This window comes from Pocillopora verrucosa, chromosome 8 (genome assembly GCF_036669915.1).
Source record: "Pocillopora verrucosa isolate sample1 chromosome 8, ASM3666991v2, whole genome shotgun sequence".
In the NCBI taxonomy this organism is placed as follows: Eukaryota; Metazoa; Cnidaria; class Anthozoa; order Scleractinia; family Pocilloporidae; genus Pocillopora; species Pocillopora verrucosa.
Window position 1 is genome coordinate 15107672 of NC_089319.1, and position 20530 is coordinate 15128201.

The window sequence follows — 20530 nt, forward strand, 5'->3', positions numbered from 1 at the left end:
TTATTGTCTGGCAATTAGCCAGTGAGGTTGGAACTGATAAGTAACACGAGGGATGGTTTCCTCCATTTTCCCTGTCTGCCACTCAGGTAGACAGGCTATCACGCACGTTCGAAGCTTATTTATCGAAATTTGGCTTTGGATGGTAACTGTCGCGAATTGAATGTAATCATATCCAACAGACGAGCGAAAAAGGTACGAGGTTACGGATTCTAGAGTGGCCAGTGTGGAATAAGTTTAAGTTTTCAGTTCAAATGATGCTTTCCTTCCGTTGGTTTGATTTGGGATAACTTTGAGAAATAAAAAATAAAGATAAAAAATGACAGGAAAACTATCTCCGAAGTAAAAGCCAAATAACCCGAACAGTTCGAGATCGATCCCGGAGCTCCCAGTAACTTAACGGGTCAAGTTAGAACAAATAAACTTTGTTCCTTTATTAGAATAACAGCTTCATAGAAAATTAATAACACTCTTATGGTTAAAAAATACATTTTCCTCGACATCTCCGATTGGAAAAAGAAGTTGACCCAAAAGTGAACAAGAGCCTCCGTTTTGGTGTGAAAATTGTTTGAATGGTTGTCTTTGGAGTATGGATCTGTCCTGCAAAACGAGAAGTTTCCCGAGAGCGAGGTTCAAGGAAGCTGTCCACTTTGAGTAACATATAATTATCCGAGACAAAGTTAAGAGCATTATTTCCCGCCAAATTAAGCCATAGCTAGAACTATTTTTATTTAACGAGCAATCAGTGAAAGCGTGTTTTTGGACCTGAATATATTCCTTACAAAATAACTTTAATGCAGTAAATTTCATTTTGACCTACGGATGAAATCTAAGTGCACGAATGGTCCTCGAAAGTGAGCAAAACATCAACAATGCAAAAAAGAAGCCTGAAAAAATTCATATTTTAACGGCTTTTTTCAGGCTTTTTATTGGGATTGCCTGATGTAGCTCATATGAGGAGGATCATGCCTGTACGTATGTTTATATTCTATAAATTTATAAAAATACCTACTCCGAAAATATTTTCATTTGGTTTATCAATAGCCTGTTTGTGATTAGTATTTAAATTAATTTTAACATGATTATCCATATCTGGGATTTCGCTCAAAGAAAGTACCCTCGGATTTACTCATGACACCGAAAGTTCACTAGGCAACAACGCAAATGATAACAAAAATCTAAATAAGTATCGAAAATGTTCCTTGAAGAACTAAAACAGCGCTACTGAGAGTTTGCATCCGATCATCTCCGGCTTCAATTTAACATTAGCCTAAATAATTCGGAAAAATTTGTCAGCTTAATCCTTGAGGCGTACGTTAGTTATAAAATAAAATTCCTCTACCGACGTGTAAAGCAAAGGACTTTCCAATGAACCTGAGATACAAATGTACCAACGTCGAACCTTGAGAAATCACTGGACAGTAACAGTCTCCTATCGATCCAATCTCATACATAAAAAAAAGAGCAGAATCCAAACTACTTACACATCTTGCGTTCACCTCTAACAGAAAAGACAAAGCCACACTGAAAAAGGTGACCTTTCCTAGTTAACCAACTATACTAAACAACAATGACACCTCTTCCCTTTCCCAATGTTATGGAAGTAGTGATTCAAATACCCCGTAATAATAGCAGAGCCCAGTTGTATAAAGGGCGAATAACGCTATCCAACGGTTAAATACTTGTCTGGCGGATAAGTGATAGCAAATCGTATAGCGTTATCCACCGGATAGAGTTTTATTCAGTGGATAACGTTATTCAACCTTCGAACAAACAGGGCCTGATCCACTATGTTGTTGCGAAACACTAGTCCCGTTTTCTTTTTCCACCCCTATTACAAGCATAGCCCAAGGGTGGCACTATCAACATACTTCTCACTAAGCAAAACTTGCAGACCTTCCTAACGAAACTAAAAATGGCCTCTTGGTTTAGGTTTCTCCGTCTTTCTTCCCTTTTTTCTTTTCACTATCCATCGTCATCCTCGCTGTCAGGCGTTAAAATGGCGTCCTTTTGACCGTACATACTGTAAATATCAACCTCACTGAGATCAAGCTTCGTTAACAAGCTGTTGGGTTGCGTGCCAAGAAGTTCGGCTCCCTCAAGAACATCGTCTCCCTCGTCTACATCGTCAGAGGTTCCACTGGCACCCCTAACACTGATCCACCGCCAGCAGTCCTACAGCAAAAAATGCCGCTCTGAATTCTTGAAGTGTAGTTAAGGACAAGTAAATTTTCTCATTTGCATAAGGCTTACTTTGTTCTCCCAACCCCTCCAAGCTTTTCTTCTTTGGACAGTGAAGGATCACAAAGTGAACAAACGTAACCAGAATAACTTACTAGTACTTCTCCTGACCTGGCGACCCATAAATTAGTCGGAGTCTTTGAACGCAATTGGAAAGACTCATGCTTTAAAATTCAAAACCAGAATTTAAAGAAGAGAACAAGAGGACGCTTGATAATGAGATGAATCAGTTTCAAATGCATGAAACAAGGCGTGTTAGGAAACAACTCCAACCATCTCGAAAACACCTAACCTTTCATTCTGCATCAACAATAAACTTACTGATAAAACAACTTCCCATCCCTTCCCAAGAGGGTCAGTTGGTGTCACTCTAAAGCGATGCTCAATAGAGTTGCGGTTGATCATCCAGACCTTAAAAGAAATAATCACACCATCAAAATGATAAAATGAATGTAAATAGCTGATACACAATTATTCAGATATAGAGAGATCAGTAAATAAATACTCAGTGTTTATATTTAATTACTCTGGAAGTATTGGTGTGATTTATTGACTTTGCTATGTACCTGGTTGTCTGCTCCGACAGAAAGTGCTGTCACGCGAAACTTCTGTGACTTCCATGTAGTGCCTTCTGGGTAGGTGTCGGTGATATTCTGTCGATACCAACACGTACCTAAAGAGTGAAGTCAAACTGTGTATTGGCGTTGATACAGTTTTTAATTTATTCTAACGTAGAGGTTGATTCAATGGACAACGCGCTATGAGAAAGGTTACGATTAGTCAAGCCTTACTTAGAATTTCGACAGCAGCACTGTAGAAGATATCAAGAGCTAAATCAAGGCCACTACGTGCCAGCAGTCAATAAACAAGGGTTAGATTTGGCACTCTATGTACGTCGGAGGAAGGTTTCTATTAAAGTTGTTATATGGTTAAGAACCTTGTCATAAAAATTAATTAATGATAAGAACAACAGAAAATTGAAGCTATCTGATAACGAGAGTTGACACCTTGCAACTCCTAATGAGGGTTTTTAAAGCATTTTCACCGGCTAATCCTACGCTTTATAAAAGTGAGCTTACTACTAGGGGCCTATTACCATGGGCTCTTGCTATCATATAATTACGGTCGTAGAAAATTGGAACAACTCTCTCGGAAAGGTGTATCAAAATGGAATAAAAGTAAATTCATATAGGGTTAATCTCAAATGGATGGTTACAGTGTAGGTCAAATGCACTTCTTCAACTCATGCTGTTTCCACAGAGCTTATCTTCAATTAAACGAAACGTAAATTAAGACTGCTTCTTCGACCGAAAGTAAAGAAAATTAACAAAACTTTGGTTTCTTTTCTTCGGCTTTTTATCTTGTCCTCCCAGGATAGCTCAATATCGTGCTAGTCCCACTCTACTTGTAAAATAATTGACGTAGAGTAATACAACACAAGTAATAGTTTTGTAACGCTCGAGTCTATCAGAGTAGAAGGCTCTCACGCACTTAATTTAACGCACTAAGAAAGGACCCGCTGATAAAACGTGTCTAACCATCCTTCTCACGAGTCCATACTGATGTCTTTCCGGCGGATACTTGATACAAATGGGGAGGCCTTTCACTTATGTGGAACCATCTGCTACCTGAAGAAAGAACAACCAAATGCTATGATGAGTGCCATTGAACAAAGTCTTACAACGCAACCAACAGATTCTAACTAATAATACTAAATTTCAAACTTCATCTCGTTGAATAGCCGGGAAAGTGCTACAGCTACATGACCACAAACAGCTACTTATAATTCGGCTCACGCCAACTTGTCCCGTGAGACCAAAGAAAACCAATATTCTACTTGAATTACTCGATCTAGACAATGTAAGTATAACAGCTGTTGGTGTGAATATTTGTTTACTATAAACATCTAATATAATTAAATGTTGAGAGTTACCTCAACACATTTAAAATAAATAGTAATCTTCTCGTTAGATATTACTGGATCAAATGTGGTTAATATTGAAAATATTTGAAAGCGGTTTTACATAAGTAAAACAGAATTTCACGATATTATGGGAGAATTTTGATTTAACCAGCTGGTAAATGGCTTGATTTTTCCTTGATGTTGCAATCCATACCTATGATCTTATTTTCTCCAAAGCCTGCCCTGAAGTAAGCCGTACCATTCTCTGCTATAACCCACACGCGTCTCTTACTTCCCACGGAGATACTGACAATTGGCAGGTCCGTTAAAATGTGCTCCCAAGAAGAACCCTGTGGAAAAAAAAAACTTTCATTCGAAGATAGTGGCCAATTGAAGTACTCACCATTGAGATGAGCATCCTTCTACTTCGATGCATTATGACTACCATGCATTTGGAAAGACGAAAGTAGGCCTCTGATTTTCGGGAAGGAAAAACTGCCGCAAAGCATCTTGACAATATAAATGTTGGGATAAACTGACCACTTCTATCTTATATCTGTTTTTGCAGGTGACAAAACATGGTGTCAGTTTTATTTAAACAAAAAAATACATTTTTTAAAATTCATATCCCGTTGGGTAGCTTTTTCATTCCAATAAATCAATTCACGACAGAGCCGCACGCTTGGAAGTCTTTTATTCCACGCAATGTCTTTAACTCACATAAGATTTATACAATTATTATGAGTTTTCCTCACTTACAACATGACATTTTCATATCGCCTTCATAACTAATGACAGGCAGTTATTACTGTTCGGCGTCTCACGGTATTGTACTCTTACCTCCGGTACACATAACATTTGCTCACAACTTTAATGGCAGAAAAAAATGTGACAAACAGAAGGCAGACACCTGTAAAAGTCGATGTCAATACTTAGCTTAATGGCCTTGATTTTAATTACGGATAACCGGATAAGGACATCTTTACAAGAAATGTTTCGTTTAATTATCTGAAAAAAAAAATACAAAACAACTGCCGCTTTCCTACGGCGTGATGTACTATACAATCCATTGCTAATGGCTTTTTCTAATACAAACTGAAGATAAACTACTTCCTTGCCTCAGGGAATAATCTTTCCTGGTCCTTTCGAGAAGAATTCACCTTTTTGGATTTTTAATAATATATATATTCCATTACTTTGGTCATTTACAAGTCCTGGGTTGAAATAGGTAATACAACACAACTGTAAGGCCAGAATGTCTCTAAAAGTAATTTTCTCTCTTTCCACCAGATATTGATATTTCTGTATGTAACTTTTCATTACATATCAACTCAATTGTGAAAAGAAAATAAATATATTTGCGAATGCAAGACAAGATCTGTCGCCTATGAAAACTTAAAGATATTTTTTTAAAGAAATGTTGGCATTCATAATCGTAAAAAGAACTGAAACATGTCAAATAACAGAAAATAGACATTAAAAAAAACTTCACGATGTTAAAACAAATTTACCTTAAAATTTATCATTCGGGTTTCAGTTCAAGACGAAGCTCTTGAAAATTGTAATAGGAAACTTAGCTGTTAGAAAGTCAGTATCTTGAGCTCGATTTTTCCCGAAGTTTCGTGTAATGTTGAAGCACGCAAACAACGGAGTTTTATACAAACGACAGAATTTGAATTCATTTAGCTATTACAATTATTGAAGGAAAAAAAACCTAATTGGTTCTGTCAGAGATAAAAATAAATGCAGAAAATTTACCTGCAGTTGATATAAATTGTATATTACTTGCAGCTAAGACTGCATAGAGTTTCTCTAACAGCTTGTTTTACGTCCTTGATTTTCCAACAGTACAAGACCGGATTCAGCGCTGAGTTAAAATAAAGCAGTGTTATCATGTAAGAATGAGCGATTATTATGGCTTCATTGCCACCGAAAACCGCCCAAAGAGCTGCAACAATCATATAAGGAAAGGAGCAGATCAATAGAGCACAGTAAACCCACAAAGCAGTGCTGACAGTTTTCCTGTATCGCCTTATACTCAACGCCGAGCCACTTACAGTGCTAACTGTACTTGTGCTCGCTTGATCCCAGGCAATCGTCCTTTCTTGCCGTCGATTGCTTACCTGGCGAAGAATTCTGTGAATGGAGGTGTAGCTGTACGACGAAACCATGATACTGACAAACACACCAACTATTTGCAAGATCATAAATGTCTTTCGGCTCCACACACTTGATGTCCCAGCTATGCAACATGTAAGCCACGTTACTGCAACAACAACGCGAGCACGGTAAAGAGAAACGACCTCTCGGTACCTAATCCTCAATCGAAGCGCCAACAACCGATCAACGCTGATCTCTGCGGTCGTCAAAAGAGATATACCGCTCAATGTGAACCCAATTACATCCAAGTAAGGTAACACGCTGGAGCAGAGTACTGCGTTACCCGTTGCAGAGGTAATCATGTACATCAAGTTGAAGGGTTCTACCAGTAGGCCGACACAAAGATCGCTGGCTGCTAATGAACAGAACATAGTTCGCGATGGTGGATGAATCGAGGAAACTCCGCGAATAACCCACAAGATCAGCAAGTTACCAAACAACGCACCAAAAAGCAAAATGAGATTCGCAACAGAATTCAAGATCAGAGATGGAACAAAGATGGTGCTGCGAGAAATATCATCTAAATCAGGGCATTGTTTCATGTTCAAAGATGGTTTGATGTGTTCAGAAGTCGATGAGTTCATGTCCGTCTCTTGACAGTTATCAAGTAAAACAAAGTAGTGTCGTGTCACTTAACTTCTAGATCCAGTTTTAAACCAAATTTATGGCTGATGATTCGCTCGTTTTCGTTTGAATTACACAAGTGCTGAGAAAATCATAAATTTCTGAGTACTTTTGAATCTATCTTAAACACCACCTCATCAGAACTGTCGTGTAAATTTTGTTGCATTTGGTGATGTGTACTGTTTGAAGTGTCGTTTACAATACAATGTTAAGCAACCCTACGGCAGTATGTAAATTTGCTCCTTAATATCATAAACCAAACACACCTAAATAATCTGGCATAAAACTACGTTTATTTTAATCATACCGCAGGGATCATCAGAAACAACAGAAGTCGCGAAGGAAAGAATTTCCGACGTCTTAACTAACACAACCTTGTTAGATTTGTCCTATTTGTTTTGCGCGAGAAAAGCGCCAACTTCATCTTTACAGCTTTTAATTTAAAACAGAAAAACTTCGAGAATGTAAATTACTTTGGCAGCGAAGTTTGACTCACTCCTTTCATCCACCGAAGATAAAGCAAAAATGGTAGAATGGTTGAAGTTACTTTAAGATAACTGTTCAGCTTTTTACAAGTTTGTTAACAACGTTATAACGGCGGCGATATCACAGCTGTAGGTGACATTACGACTGGTCTTATTCATCATTACGAACAATTTTACGCAGTCCACGTTTACGATTCCTAGTTACTGAACCGTTTACATATTTATTGAAAACATTGGTGGAAGCTTTACATATTGATTATACGCTCAACAGAAGAAATGAGTTCTTTTCTCAAAACACACCGAGAGAGATAATAAACGAAACATCTAGCCCCTTGGAACTATTGTTTTTGGTTTCCTCAAAGCATGATCCAAAGAAAATAAACGAGATAACAAATCAATACAGTATTCAGAACATTTTAAAGAAAATAGCTCATACCAAATATCTACTAATACCACCACCTGCCAAAAACTCGTTTTATCCCCGTTAAAACCAATTATCGTACATGACACTACCCCAGCTTGGCTTTTCAGCAATTATCTCAGTTAAAGTTGCTATTATTTCTAACTTAACCAATGTAGTACTTTCGATCAGTGGAGCATGACTGAACCAAATGACTACATGAAAACGTTGTTTTAATGCTATCACCTTGCACACGAGCCTATAATTGAGTGCTGACCAAAATCAACTTCAATTTTTACCATTCCTTGGAGGGTGCATGAATAAAATAACGAGATAAAAACAATCTTGAGAAATACCTAAAAAACATAAAGTAAAGATAACCTCGTAAGAATTATCTGCTGCAATAAACCAAACAGCTAACTCGACTGTGAAACTTTGCGTAAGAAAGTATTACGTTCAATTCGTTTTACTATTTGAAAAATTTGAAGTTTCTTCTGAATTTTCATTTCTCTTTAAGCAGACTGCTGAGTCTGATAATTAACAACGAAGACAAGGCTTATAAACAAGGGGTCCACATTTCATACAAAAAAATTATTTCTTCAGGTGGAAAATAATAATCAGGCATGTACTTGGAAGCCCTCAATTCCCTGAGTGTACCTTCTCCCTTTAGCTATCGGCTCACAGCGTAAGTTGCCTTGAGTAATATAATCTACGAAGATTTGTTTTTAAAATGATGATTTTTTTGGCGTTCAAAGAGCACGGAATGCTTAGCTGGGGTCATATTTCACTATTTTGGTACAAAACCAAATTAAACAGAAGTACACTTCCCATCTACAACATGCTGTGAATTCCATCTCGACTATCTTGGGCACAACATCTTACTGTCGAACTAAACAGATAATTAACGCTCACAAATGAGCTGGCTCTCGATGTGTGGCTTCATTGTGGCTCAGTTGGCAGAGAATTGTACCGGTATCACGGGGCTAATTGGTTCAAATCCCATGGATCTGTAATTTTGCATTAAACGAATTCAGAATTTAAATTTTTAATATTGTCACTTATTGGCCAGACGCCTGCAGGTCAAATTATGCTTTCAAATAGCGATTTCTTTGGCGAACGTTCTCCCTGGTTGTCGTCTTGACTTCAATTTAGAAATCAGAAAGTATATTAGACGATTTCCGCATTGATCAACAAATCATCTCATTCTGATAAGATACCGTAACGACAGATGTAAGAATCCGCGTTCGAACTAAAAAGAGACAGAAGAATGCAAAAGATGAATTCCAAGACACCTTAAATATATCAATGCAAAAAATATCATTGCTTTTACTAATCATTGTTGACCGTTTCTTTGATCATAGAGATGATCTGATCGTTAGAAAAGTGTTTCCCGCTATTTCCACCGCTTTCTCGAATCGGAGAGACGCGTACGCTTATTTCTCGAACAGCGGCGGGTTATTAGGGAGTTTAAGATACGGTCACTACGGACTACGGACTACGGACTACGTCTGGGCGTGAGAATCCAAGCCACGCGTGGACTGGGCCGACTACGCTAAAAGGGCGCGAAAATTGGAGTGTTGTTTGACGTTAAGATCGTGACAACGACTACGGACTACGGCTGCACTTGGAAAAAAAAATGTCCTTCGAAGATGCTAGAAACGCCCTTTTAATCGCTTATGCGGATGGTTTTCTGGATGATGAAGAGTTTATTGTTCTTTACGATTATTACCAACCCGTTAATCCTTCATTTCCGTACTGGAATTTTGATCCATTCTGTTTGGATGTGTTCGACTCTTGCGAGTGCGAAGCTCACTTTAGGGTGGCCAAGGATGATATTCCAATGTTATTGAACGCATTGCGGATTCCGGCGAGTTTCAAGTGCCCACAGGGAACAGTTTGCAGTGGCTTAGAAGGACTTTGTTTACTGCTAAAACGACTAGCATACCCATGCCGCTATTTCGATTTAATTAAGATTTTAATTTAAAATTCATAATTTTTCTCAGAAATGACTTTCCTCTTAGATTTGTTAAGCTTTGTGTTAATTGAAAGTAAAATTAACATTTTCTCAACAATAAAGCTTAAAACTGGTCAAAAATCGGCAAAAAAATACTTACGTAGTCCTCACTACGCGAATCTCCTCGACTTACTCCCCGTAGCCTGCAACCACACGACGGACTGCGAAACCCACGTGCTATCGAGCATGCGCAGTAAATCTCGAACCAGGTCCTCGCCGCGTATTACCGTAGTCCGTAGTCCGTAGTGACCGTATCTTAAACTCCCTATTAATAATCATACGAGTGACTGACAAAATCGGACGAACGCGAAGCGGGAGTCCGATTTGTTAATCACGAGAATGATTACGAACAGAATTTGACGACACGAAGTCCTGTTACCAATTAATCAAAACTATGACAAAATTTGAGAAAGAAACTAGACTTCGCTTCTACGTTTTCCTAAAAAAGCAACAATTACCTAGGCGTATTGCGCGACAACAGCGCGCGCACATGACGCGTACTGTCCTCGTACACAAGCATGCTGTATTAACTGTCCTATTACACTGGCCAATTACAAGCATGACGCCTACACTGTCCGATTGGTGCTCAAATCGGGCTGGTGATAACCAATCGCTTTCGAGAATTTTGTTAAAGTTTCGATTAAGCCTATGGTTTGATTTATGTGCAGGATAGTGGTTTATCCTGCAAATGGACTTGTCCACAATATCGACATCCTGGACGTGATAAGAATCGAAAATATGCTCAATTACCTACTATGGCCAAATGGACCGAACTAAAGAAACTTTGACTTTTACCAGTCACCACTGCAGAAGCAATGCCGTTGGCAAAATTCATCTTGTTACATATACTTGGTAAATCCTATGATATGAGCCACGTTTATAAATTGTAATCTAATTTACCTGCGGACAATCCTCGGCTACCCCATGTCGATACAAAACATCACCTTTTGTCCCAACCGTCCATAATGCTATGGAGCCATTCAGTAAATCAGATTGAATTGATACGTCACGTAGTCTGACTTGAGGCGTCACTTGAATCCATGGCCCAGTAGTAGTCAGTTTACATCGTCTTCGGTTAAAAGAAAGATAACTATCTGATGTTGATTCAACGAGACACAGTAGAAAGCCTTTTCCTTACTAGTACAGTTACGAATACCCCGCCTCACCCAAAACCTGCAGCAACGACAAATTAAAAGTTCTAATAATAACATGTACATAGATAATGCCAATAATATGATGGTGATGATGATGACGTTCATGATAAAACATTCAAACCCGTACATTCGCCCAAAAGTACTACTAACAGTGATTTCGGCAAATAAAAATTGATTAAATTTTACTTAAAAAATTATTATTAGTTCTATTTGAGTTGATCTGCTTTAAGTGACCGTTCAATGCAGGCGGAGGACAATACAACAGGCCGTAGGGACCACAACCGCTTGATAGAGGTGACCGCTCAATAAAGATGAAAATTACTGTGAGTAATGGGAAACAAATTCGGGAGTTTGACAACCGACCGCTTAATACAGTGCCCCGTAATACAGGTTCGACTGCAGTGAAAATAATTCCGATGATTGTAATAATAACAATCACCATCATCATAATTATAACTGTAATTATAATAGTGGTAACCGATAACAATATCTTCATTGTGTGTAAATTCCGTTCAGTCTCAAGCCTCCATAAGATAAGTCGTACTTAAATCGATCTGTGATTTTTGAGGCTGAGCATCCACGTGATAGTTGCGGTTGAAGTTTTACAAACGAATATATTTATGAAAAAAGAAAACATTTTAAAAAGGAAGCCACAAAAAAAAAAAGGAAAGGAAAACAAACAAACAAAAACACAACTCAGACCTTTTCCATCGTCTCCGCCTCACATAGTCATTCCAGCCACGCTCTCGGCGATAGGTCCTGAAGAGGAAAAAAGGCGGGGTCACATTCCAGGCACAGTAAAAAACAGCAGTTTAGAATATTATACATTTGTTTGGAGAGGAAATGTTTTCTTTTTTCATATCCCAACTGGTTTATCTATCTTAAGTGGTTTTAAGGACAGAAAACGATGTATAGCACAGGAGATTTGCATAAAGACGCCCAATTCAGTGGGAAAAGTACTGAACGATTTCCATCATCGTATTCAGCAATCACAATTCAAGCGAAACACTCGACCCTCCCTCACCGTCTATGACAGAAATTCAAACCTTGGAAAATCTACAGCATACTGCCAGCCATCTTTATCTGTAATGTTAGGTTTTGTCTCCACTGTCCATTGTTCATCAGCCCACTGCCACTGACTGGATGGAAGCACGTACCCCTCCCTTGTCCGTTCATACACTCCGCTCTCATCACTCCAGTTCCACCGGTCACTTGGAAGGCGCCTGCCGAGTAAGTGCCGAGCAATAAAGCCAAATGAAAGTAATGCCACCTTACAGCGAGTGTCTACGTAGAAAGACATGGCGATGTATCCGTCACAGAGGTAACCCGATCTCAGATTTACCTTACAGAGTCTCGCTTAAAATCCTCTCACTTATTAACCCCATACACCGTAACATCGCAAGGCATGTTCTCCATACTATTTCTACACATTTACTAAGGTGCTGACAAGGAAAATTTGTTCAACAATCAAGAGCTTGTTTTGCTGGTGATCATTTCCCTTTTATTCTCGTGACCTAAATGTTTGATTTAGGGGTGATATTGTAAAGAAAAATGACCGTGATCGACATCACAGTAACAAGTTGAAAATTGAAATGTTGAGATCACAAGACAAATGAAAAATATTGAAATGGTGTAACTATTATTCTGCTTAAGACAATAAAGGAAACATAACGCAAAGGGGGACTGAACCTTTTACTGAGAACCGATGTTGATAAAAAGACCAAGCTGATTTACCTATCAGAGTATCCTTCCAAAGGGTTCCATCTCTGATTCTCATAAATATAATGACAGTCATAATCCTCCTGTTGATGAATTCCAGATACACTGCTGTCAAAACCACTAAAAATACCTCCGCCATATCCCCCAGAGTAGTAATACGGCACTCCATCAAAACCAATTGCCCACACTACCCCCATCACACCGGCTTCTACTTTGCGCATATGACCACCAACTTGCCGCCAAAATAATTGAGCTGGTTGGATCTCGGTTTCTGGTGGAGGCGGCTCGCAAAAGAAAACGTCACCGCAGAGAGATATGGTCCAGATGGCCCTAGGTGAAGCGGATCCCTCGCAGTTATGTACCCGTGAGGCAGCACTGGACAGTGTTGTGACCCAGTCAATGAGGTCCTTTTCGGAACCGGTATGGATCACCAGAGGGTTTCGTTCTTGAGATCTTAGAGGCGTGTGAACAGCGAAACAGTGATTCCGCGACATTTTGTGAATGGTACAAACGCACTTAATGTCTCGCAAAGGAATCTGCATCTCTTCATACTGAGAGTTTTTCTCGTAGTAGCAATGCAAAGCTCCTGGCCGTCCCTCGGATCCTAGGTCGAGTCTCACCATACACTCGTACCACAGATTGGAATCTGCTGCTAGCAACATCTGGAAACGAGCCTTTTTACACCATTCACCCTAATACGAGTTTTAAGAAGGAAATGTTACGACAAAGAAAACACAAAAGCCGTCAACTCAGCGATTCACTCTATATTACCACTCCACTTTACCAAGTTCAATATCAAACCATTCAACACAGCTTTTTTTTTAACTTTCACTGACCTGTGAGATACCTTCCTCGTACTTGTTGTCGCGGCCTGTTTCCTTTTCGTCTCTTTCCCGCAGTCGTTTTATTATGCTCTTCCTCCAGGCGGCATTCCTGCTATTTAAACTTATGAGATTCATGCTGCTGGCTGAGGAAACCAGACTGCCGCTTATCTCTGTGAATATCGAAGAGTCCACTTCACAAGCTCCACTGCTCAGCCAAGTCAAGAACTCGATGTTGGACGGTAGGTTAGATGGACTGGCGAGACTGAAGCTGTCATCAGACTCAGTGAAGACACCTTTAATAAGGAAAATCTCAGCTGCAGTGCGTAAATCTACCTTTACATCACAACATCACACTTCCTGAGCTCAGTCTTAAGAACATGGTCAAAACGGCAAACGCATTGTAGGGCAAGATTAGGTGATATTATATGTTCAGTTCCATTGGTAACAAAACTGACGAGATGCATCCACCGCATAAAAATCGAGATTAAATCCTACTAATGACGAATAAGTACCTTGAGCTCTCACTTGCGTTCTTTACAGGCTGTCTGCCATCAAGCTGTTGGTAAAAACCAGGGTTTTGGTTTTCGGACAACAAATAATGAGCAGTTCTTATCTTATAATCTTACTTTCATTATTTTCAGCAGAGCTGATGCCTTCAGAGCTGACTGTATCCAGGCTGGTGGCTTCGCTGCATGATATCAGGGGTCTGCTCATGTGCACGACCTTCCATGTCCTTCCTACCAGTTCATCAGACGTCACATCAGTGCGAAAATAAATGTGGTCACCCAGAGAACTCAGAGCAAAGACCTAAAAAAAGAAGGTCTTCAACATTGAGTATGTGATGGATTTTACTGTCACTGGTCCTAAATTTGTCGAAACTTAAGGGAACCAATTGTTTTAAAATGACATAAAGGTATTTGACATGAAATTTTGGTAGTTTTTAAAAGTTCTAAAAATCATTTGTAGGTTCAGAGCTACAATAATTTTTCAGTAATTCATGGTAACTCTTTTAAAAATGTTGCACAAAGATAAAACTTAACAAATTGATTTCAAAAGCAAAGTAACAATCTGAACAGCATAATATACTTTCTCTTTCTACCAACTTTACAACATGTTTATGGGTTTTTATATCAACATGAATAAAGATCATTACACTACATCAACTAGTCTATGAAATCACTCATAGAATCCCAGCTTAGATAATGTTTATGTGAACCCAAAATTTCTACATTGTTGACATAACAAATAGAGATCAGTAAACTCCCACTGACTAGTCTATGAAATCACTCATAGCATCCTAGCTATGTTATCATTTATGTAAACCCAAAATGTATACTTTTTTGACATAACAACTCCATATCAGATTACACGTGACATTGACATGCTCCTCACTGATAGCCATTACCCACCTGGTCATTTAAACCAATGGTAATAAGAGAAAAATTTCCAACCATTTGCACCCATCTGGACCCAATTACAGCAGTTTCTTCATCACTTGCCCTTGACAAGCCTTTCCTAAACCAAACCTGAGAGGCAAAACATAAGCATGACTGAACTGAGCAAATAAGAGTGACTACATTAAAACTAAGATTACAAATAATCACATTGGATCACTGTCCACCAATGGATGATAATGGTTTTTTTGTAAAGTGGTTGGCTTGGGTTGTTATGTAGTGATTTTTAGTGGAGGCAAAGGTAATCCCTTGTCAAAAACTGATGCACATGATATGTTGGCAAAAATAATGTTTTTCCTACATTTTCCACTTCTGTTTTCATTCGTACAGTTGTCTGGGATTGAATGTACAGTGGCTTTATTTATTGTGCAACACTTACATTCCTACATTTGGAGATATGATGTTGAGAAATATTAATTAAAAAAAGAAGATTCTGAATTATGACAAGATGCACAAGCAGAAACTGTAAGTCATGAGTTTTTGGTAAATTAGCAAACTAATTAACATCAAAAGTACACATCTCTACATGTGTTTATGAGAAGATCATTCAAGTGGACCACTATCCCACAGCAATCCTGTCACTGAATGCTTACCTGGCCATCTTTGGTTAAGGCCCACAGACTGTTCAATCCAGCAGAAACTTGTAAAAGACGACATGGTTCCAGTTCTGGTGATGCATCTGGGGGAGCAATTTTTTTCCAAGCTGTCCCTGTGCAAATACATCAAAGAGTTCATTTATTCTTGTCAGTATTGATTAACTTAGGGTTGTACAGTAAAGCATTCAAAATTGACTAATGAGACAGAAAAATAAAACAAAAACTAGCAGACTTTGGGACTGTTGATTGTACCATAATAACTATTGATAATTTACCCCTTTGGATAAGCTCGTGTTCAAAGGGACAAGGCACAAGGAGTTTCGTGTTTCATTTCGTGTCAGTTTTCACTTTGAGCATTCATCAGAGATTGTGTACTGTTTCATTTTTCTTTCCACCCACCCTCCCACCCTGGGTGCTTTTTTGTGATGTCATAGGGTGGCAGAGAGGTTTATTAGGCATATCATTGGCTTTTGTTTACTGTTGTTTCATATTCTTAATAAACTTTTCTCTGTCCCAAAAAGTGAATTGTGTTTTATTTTTGTCAGAGGGCATAGTTGGGGAATTATTGTAGTAAGATATCTAGATGTCTATGCAAAGTTGATGGTTTGTGAATGCTTGTGATATAATTCAGTGGGAATTTTCTACTCCCTTATTCTGGCTAAGTTCTGGTCAATCTTTTATATTTCACATATGTTTGGTGCAACATCTTTGTTTGAAAGACAAGAAAATAGTTTTTTCCTTGATCTTACATCAAATGAATTAGATTTCCTGAAAGCCCTCAAATAATTCTCTCCCTTCTTACCAGTTGGTTCATAGAATGTGACTCCAATGCGAACCACAGCCACACCTTGCCATGTTACTCCCCATACCACTCCTGACGGGCTCACAGACAGCTGAGTGATGCTGACTTGGGGTGGGGGAACCTCTATCCACTTTTTACCTTCAGGACATTTCTCAGACACTCCAGAACGGTAAATAACCTTTAGGTCATGTCACATGCAAAATAGGAGAGCAAACTTCTGTGAATATTTGAGAGTAGTCCATAAGTTCCAAATAATATATGTTTGGTGGATTTCACTCCTTTCTTAGGTATATCCAGAAAACACTTAATTTTATACATTTTTGTGGTGAAACACATAGGGAAAATTTTTTAAGACTGAAAGGCACAAAGAAGGAAGAACATGTTAATTACAACCTGAACTTTATGCTTATGACTTCTTGCCCTGAGCTCTTTTAAACTTGTGATCAATTATGAAGCACAAATTACTGAAAAAGAGGAAGTGTTTGAGCTCCTACAGGTCCTTCCAAAAGAACTTCAAAAGAATAAATAAAGGGACACTGGGTTAGGATTGACCTACTTTCTTCAACAGAACAACAAGGTTGGAAAGTTACAAAATGATAGCAGTAAGTTCAAACCTTTCCCTGAAATGTAACAGCCCACACGGCCAAATAACCGGGATCTCTTCCAGGAATAACTGTGCCACCAATGGCAATGTCTTGAAGGGGATCCTTTCCTGGGTCTTCACTTAAACCAGGAACCTAGAGAGGGAGGGAAAAACAGAAAAATGAGAAGTCTCACTATGGTCGACCTACATCTGTGTTTGAATCTAAATTCAATTAGAAACAGTCTGAAAAATTTAAATATAAAACAACATCACTGCTCTTCTTGAAATAGATGAAATCAAGGGAGGTCAAATCTCCAAATAGGTTAGACATATAATTAATGATACACAATAAAACAAACCTTTAGAATTAGGAGAAACAAGACACACTTTGTGCATGACTATCAAAATAGACTTGGAAGCAATATCAAAATGGTTAATCTGTCAGCCATATGTAGGTCTATAACTCTTGAAATGTACACCTCATTCAACATTAAATTTATCCCAGAGTGAAAATGCTACCAGAACTGATTACATATTTGAATGGCTAACAACAATAACACTCACTTTTCACAGCCTGAGTGCAATTTAACTTCTGCTTACAAGGCTTTAAACGTCACTTAGTTCAATGAAGCATTTTTGCGGTGATATCACAAAAAAGTTTTGCATTCCTGGTCATGAAAGTATAATCACTGCCAGGCTTTCAGCCAATCAGTGGCTTTTAAAGTAACTGGTATCTTGCATGACATTCCAATGTGGCCTAAAAAGATAAGTAATTGTCACCTTAATCCAGCGGTCATAGCCATCAAATCTGTAGTATCTTGACCATAATCGCCTTCTTACACAAGATGTTTTACCCTCTTGAGGATGATAAGCTCTTGGGAAATCAAGAGCATATTCCCAACCCTTGCAGAAAATTATGATAACAAACAAAAATCAATTTACACATGATAATACTATGAGTAGATTAATGATAACACCAAGACAAGATATCGAGCATCAAAAGTACAATGTAATTCAGAATGGTCATGTTTTTACTTTACTGTATTACCCTGTGATTGGTAAAGATATCTTCATTCCACCCTTTTTAGCCATTCTGACTCAAAATTAAACTAACTGTGAATTGATCAATCATATTTTTTTTGCATATTAAGCTGTTAAATCAATTATACTTTGAGTTTTAAGTAGATTCTAGTGATATTACCCGTTTTTCTGGTAAGCATTGTAATAACTTTGGTTTTGGTTTTTACCACTGAATCATAGTGCACTCTCATACATCTATCATATTTGCCACTATTAATATATAGTTATAGAGGAAGTGGTCTCTCTCATTCTAGTTTAAGTAGCTCTACTCTCTTTAGTTTACTTAGAATAACTTTATTTAACATTACATCACTTTATTTATTTCATTGTTAAATATTTGCATGTGTTGTTCAGCTTATTTTGGATCTAAGATACAGTAACAACCTCATGTACATGTATGTTCAATTCTTATGTTAAAAACTGCACATAGTGTTGGATAATTGTTGTATTATTTGATTACCTCATTATCTCCATCAAGACCACGATCAATGTACCAGTCTCCTTCCCATATCCATTCCACTGATGGCAACTGAAATGAATCCTTCGGGAAAGACTGCTTTCCATCTTTACTGCTCCATGGCCATCGATCAGTGGGTAACATCTGGAATTGCCCAAGATTCATGAACAAATATATTACAATCACTTAGTCTACAAAACACTCCACAAAGGCTTAACATAACCACTTGAAATCTTTTCTCTACCAGTGAGTGCCTGATGTCTTATGGGAAGTACTATTTGTACAGTAGAATCTGATAATTGAAGGGGTTGTAACTAAAGAGTTGAATCTTAAGCAAAGTTTAAAGAAAACAAATATCAAATAAAGTATAAATCAATTTAATTGGAAAAATATGTCGATACATACGATACCTGAATGCAAAAAATCACAGGCAGTTGCTCAGTTCGCTTTTTACCCGATAACAGAAGGCATAAACCCAGACACTTCCTGTCTCCTTAAAATACCGGAAGTATACAGTGCAGAGTTAATCTGTACTTAAATCCATCAAAAGATGTTAAGAAACAAACGATAAACGTCTCAGTCATCCCCCCTCAACATGTTAACTTAGAAAATAGTGATTTGAAACGAGTTATAAGACGATCTTACCGATTTTTGCGACCATTTATTAATAATTCCCCATCGCTGATTTTCATATGTTTCTACCTTCACTCTGATGGGAAGTTCAGTTGCGTGAACAAACAAATAAGGTTGTTGACTGGCACTGATTGCCCATGCACACTGCTCCACTGCTGAAACACGCTTAAAACAGTTCCTTGAACCAAGGCCAGGAGTTGAGACGTGCCGCCAAGACTTGTCTCGTAGATCAAATATGAACACTCGTCCATCTCGATCGATCAGCCACAGCCGACTTGTTCCCATCTCTGGATGACCGTTTTTATATCACATGTAGCTTGGTTACTTAAAAAGTATTGCTATATTGTCAGAGAAAGATATTCGTGTTCCATCTAGAGATCGAAATGACGGCAGAAATTCCACTACCTTTCACAAATCATCCACTTACCGAAGCAACAACAATCCCAGGCACATCATCCTCGTTCCCAGAGGTCTCGTTTGTTTGTGGTCACGTGGTTAGAGAAGTAACCAGTCAAGTCGCCCGAAGGATATCTCGCCCTGAGTCATGTCGCCTAAGATGGCTAATCGTGTCGCTCAAAATTTTTTGTCGCGTACCAAAAACTTAAGTCATGTCGCCCGAAATAACAATTACCTGTAAGATCAGACTTTAAACTGGGGCAGCAAAGGTGATAAAGCAATGTTCGTTTCCGACAACACTATGAAGACTTTTAAAGTAGTTAAAACTACACAAAAACTATCAGTAAAGTTTCTTAAAGGGTGGATAACGCTATCCAACGAATAATTCACTATCCAGCAGATAGGTGTTAAGAAAACATACAGCGCTATCCACTGAATAGAGATTTACTCAGTGGATAGCATTATCCACGCTTTGAACAACGGGGTCCAGATGGCCAACTGAAACATCATGAATATCAACGGCATAACACGATATTTTTTGTGAATGACAGAAATAGTAATATCAAGTTGGATATTCTTAGTGTGCGTGCATAAACTCGTCTGTATCTTCTTTTTGGACTTTTATTTTTATATAGCTATTGTATGGAAGCATATCTGCACGGATGGTTTTGCCAAGATGTAAAAGCGATAGCAAGAAGACTGAAAACTTGTTCAGCGGCTTAACTAGCAGTAGCTTTTTTTAACGAGAACACTCCGGTGTGGAAGCGTCTCCCAGTGGGCCTAAATCTTCCATCAAGTAACATCTGAGCAAGAAATACATCATTTCTTCGCACCCATACAGTATCAATCTGGGACGCCCCAGCACCTAGCTCCCAACTCGACAACTAGTAACCTGTCTGTCCCCAAAATTAGCAACCTCACATTCTCGAATCATACCATGAACCAACTCAGACAGCAAATTCAAAATCATCGTCGCCTGGGTCTCACTGAAGATTCTGTCACTGCCAC

General features: G+C 38.4%; 1 protein-coding gene across 2 annotated transcripts; it reads right to left on the reverse strand.

Moving 5' to 3' along the window:
- Positions 1 to 406: 406 nt before the first annotated feature.
- On the reverse strand, positions 407 to 19588 carry LOC131785037 (tectonin beta-propeller repeat-containing protein 1-like). Of its 2 annotated transcripts, XM_066170715.1 has the most exons (19): positions 19554 to 19585; positions 19139 to 19450; positions 18497 to 18637; positions 17737 to 17859; positions 16988 to 17110; positions 16374 to 16551; positions 15569 to 15684; positions 14931 to 15047; positions 14148 to 14328; positions 13534 to 13814; positions 12713 to 13389; positions 12025 to 12201; positions 11681 to 11737; positions 10725 to 10893; positions 4356 to 4491; positions 3777 to 3866; positions 2805 to 2911; positions 2560 to 2649; positions 407 to 2172 (listed from the first exon to the last, which is right to left on the reverse strand). In XM_066170715.1, exons 2-19 carry the CDS (start codon positions 19409 to 19411, stop codon positions 1963 to 1965), a joined length of 3246 nt encoding a protein of 1081 aa, XP_066026812.1. In that variant the 5' UTR covers positions 19412 to 19450; positions 19554 to 19585; the 3' UTR covers positions 407 to 1962. The 2 variants fall into 2 exon arrangements, with proteins under 2 accessions (XP_066026812.1, XP_058957863.2); XM_059101880.2 differs by having other exon boundaries at positions 19139 to 19588.
- Between the last annotated feature and the right edge of the window lie 942 nt (positions 19589 to 20530).

Coding starts and splice junctions, on each gene's coding strand:
- LOC131785037 (XM_059101880.2), bottom strand. CDS start 19,411: ATGGGAACAAGTCGGCTGTGGCTGATCGATCGAGATGGACGAGTGTTC. Junction 14,329..14,930: donor CCATTGGTTTAAATGACCAG/GTGGGTAATGGC, acceptor TTCTTTTTTTAG/GTCTTTGCTCTGAGTTCTCT. Junction 13,815..14,147: donor CTCTGCTGAAAATAATGAAA/GTAAGATTATAA, acceptor TCCTTATTAAAG/GTGTCTTCACTGAGTCTGAT.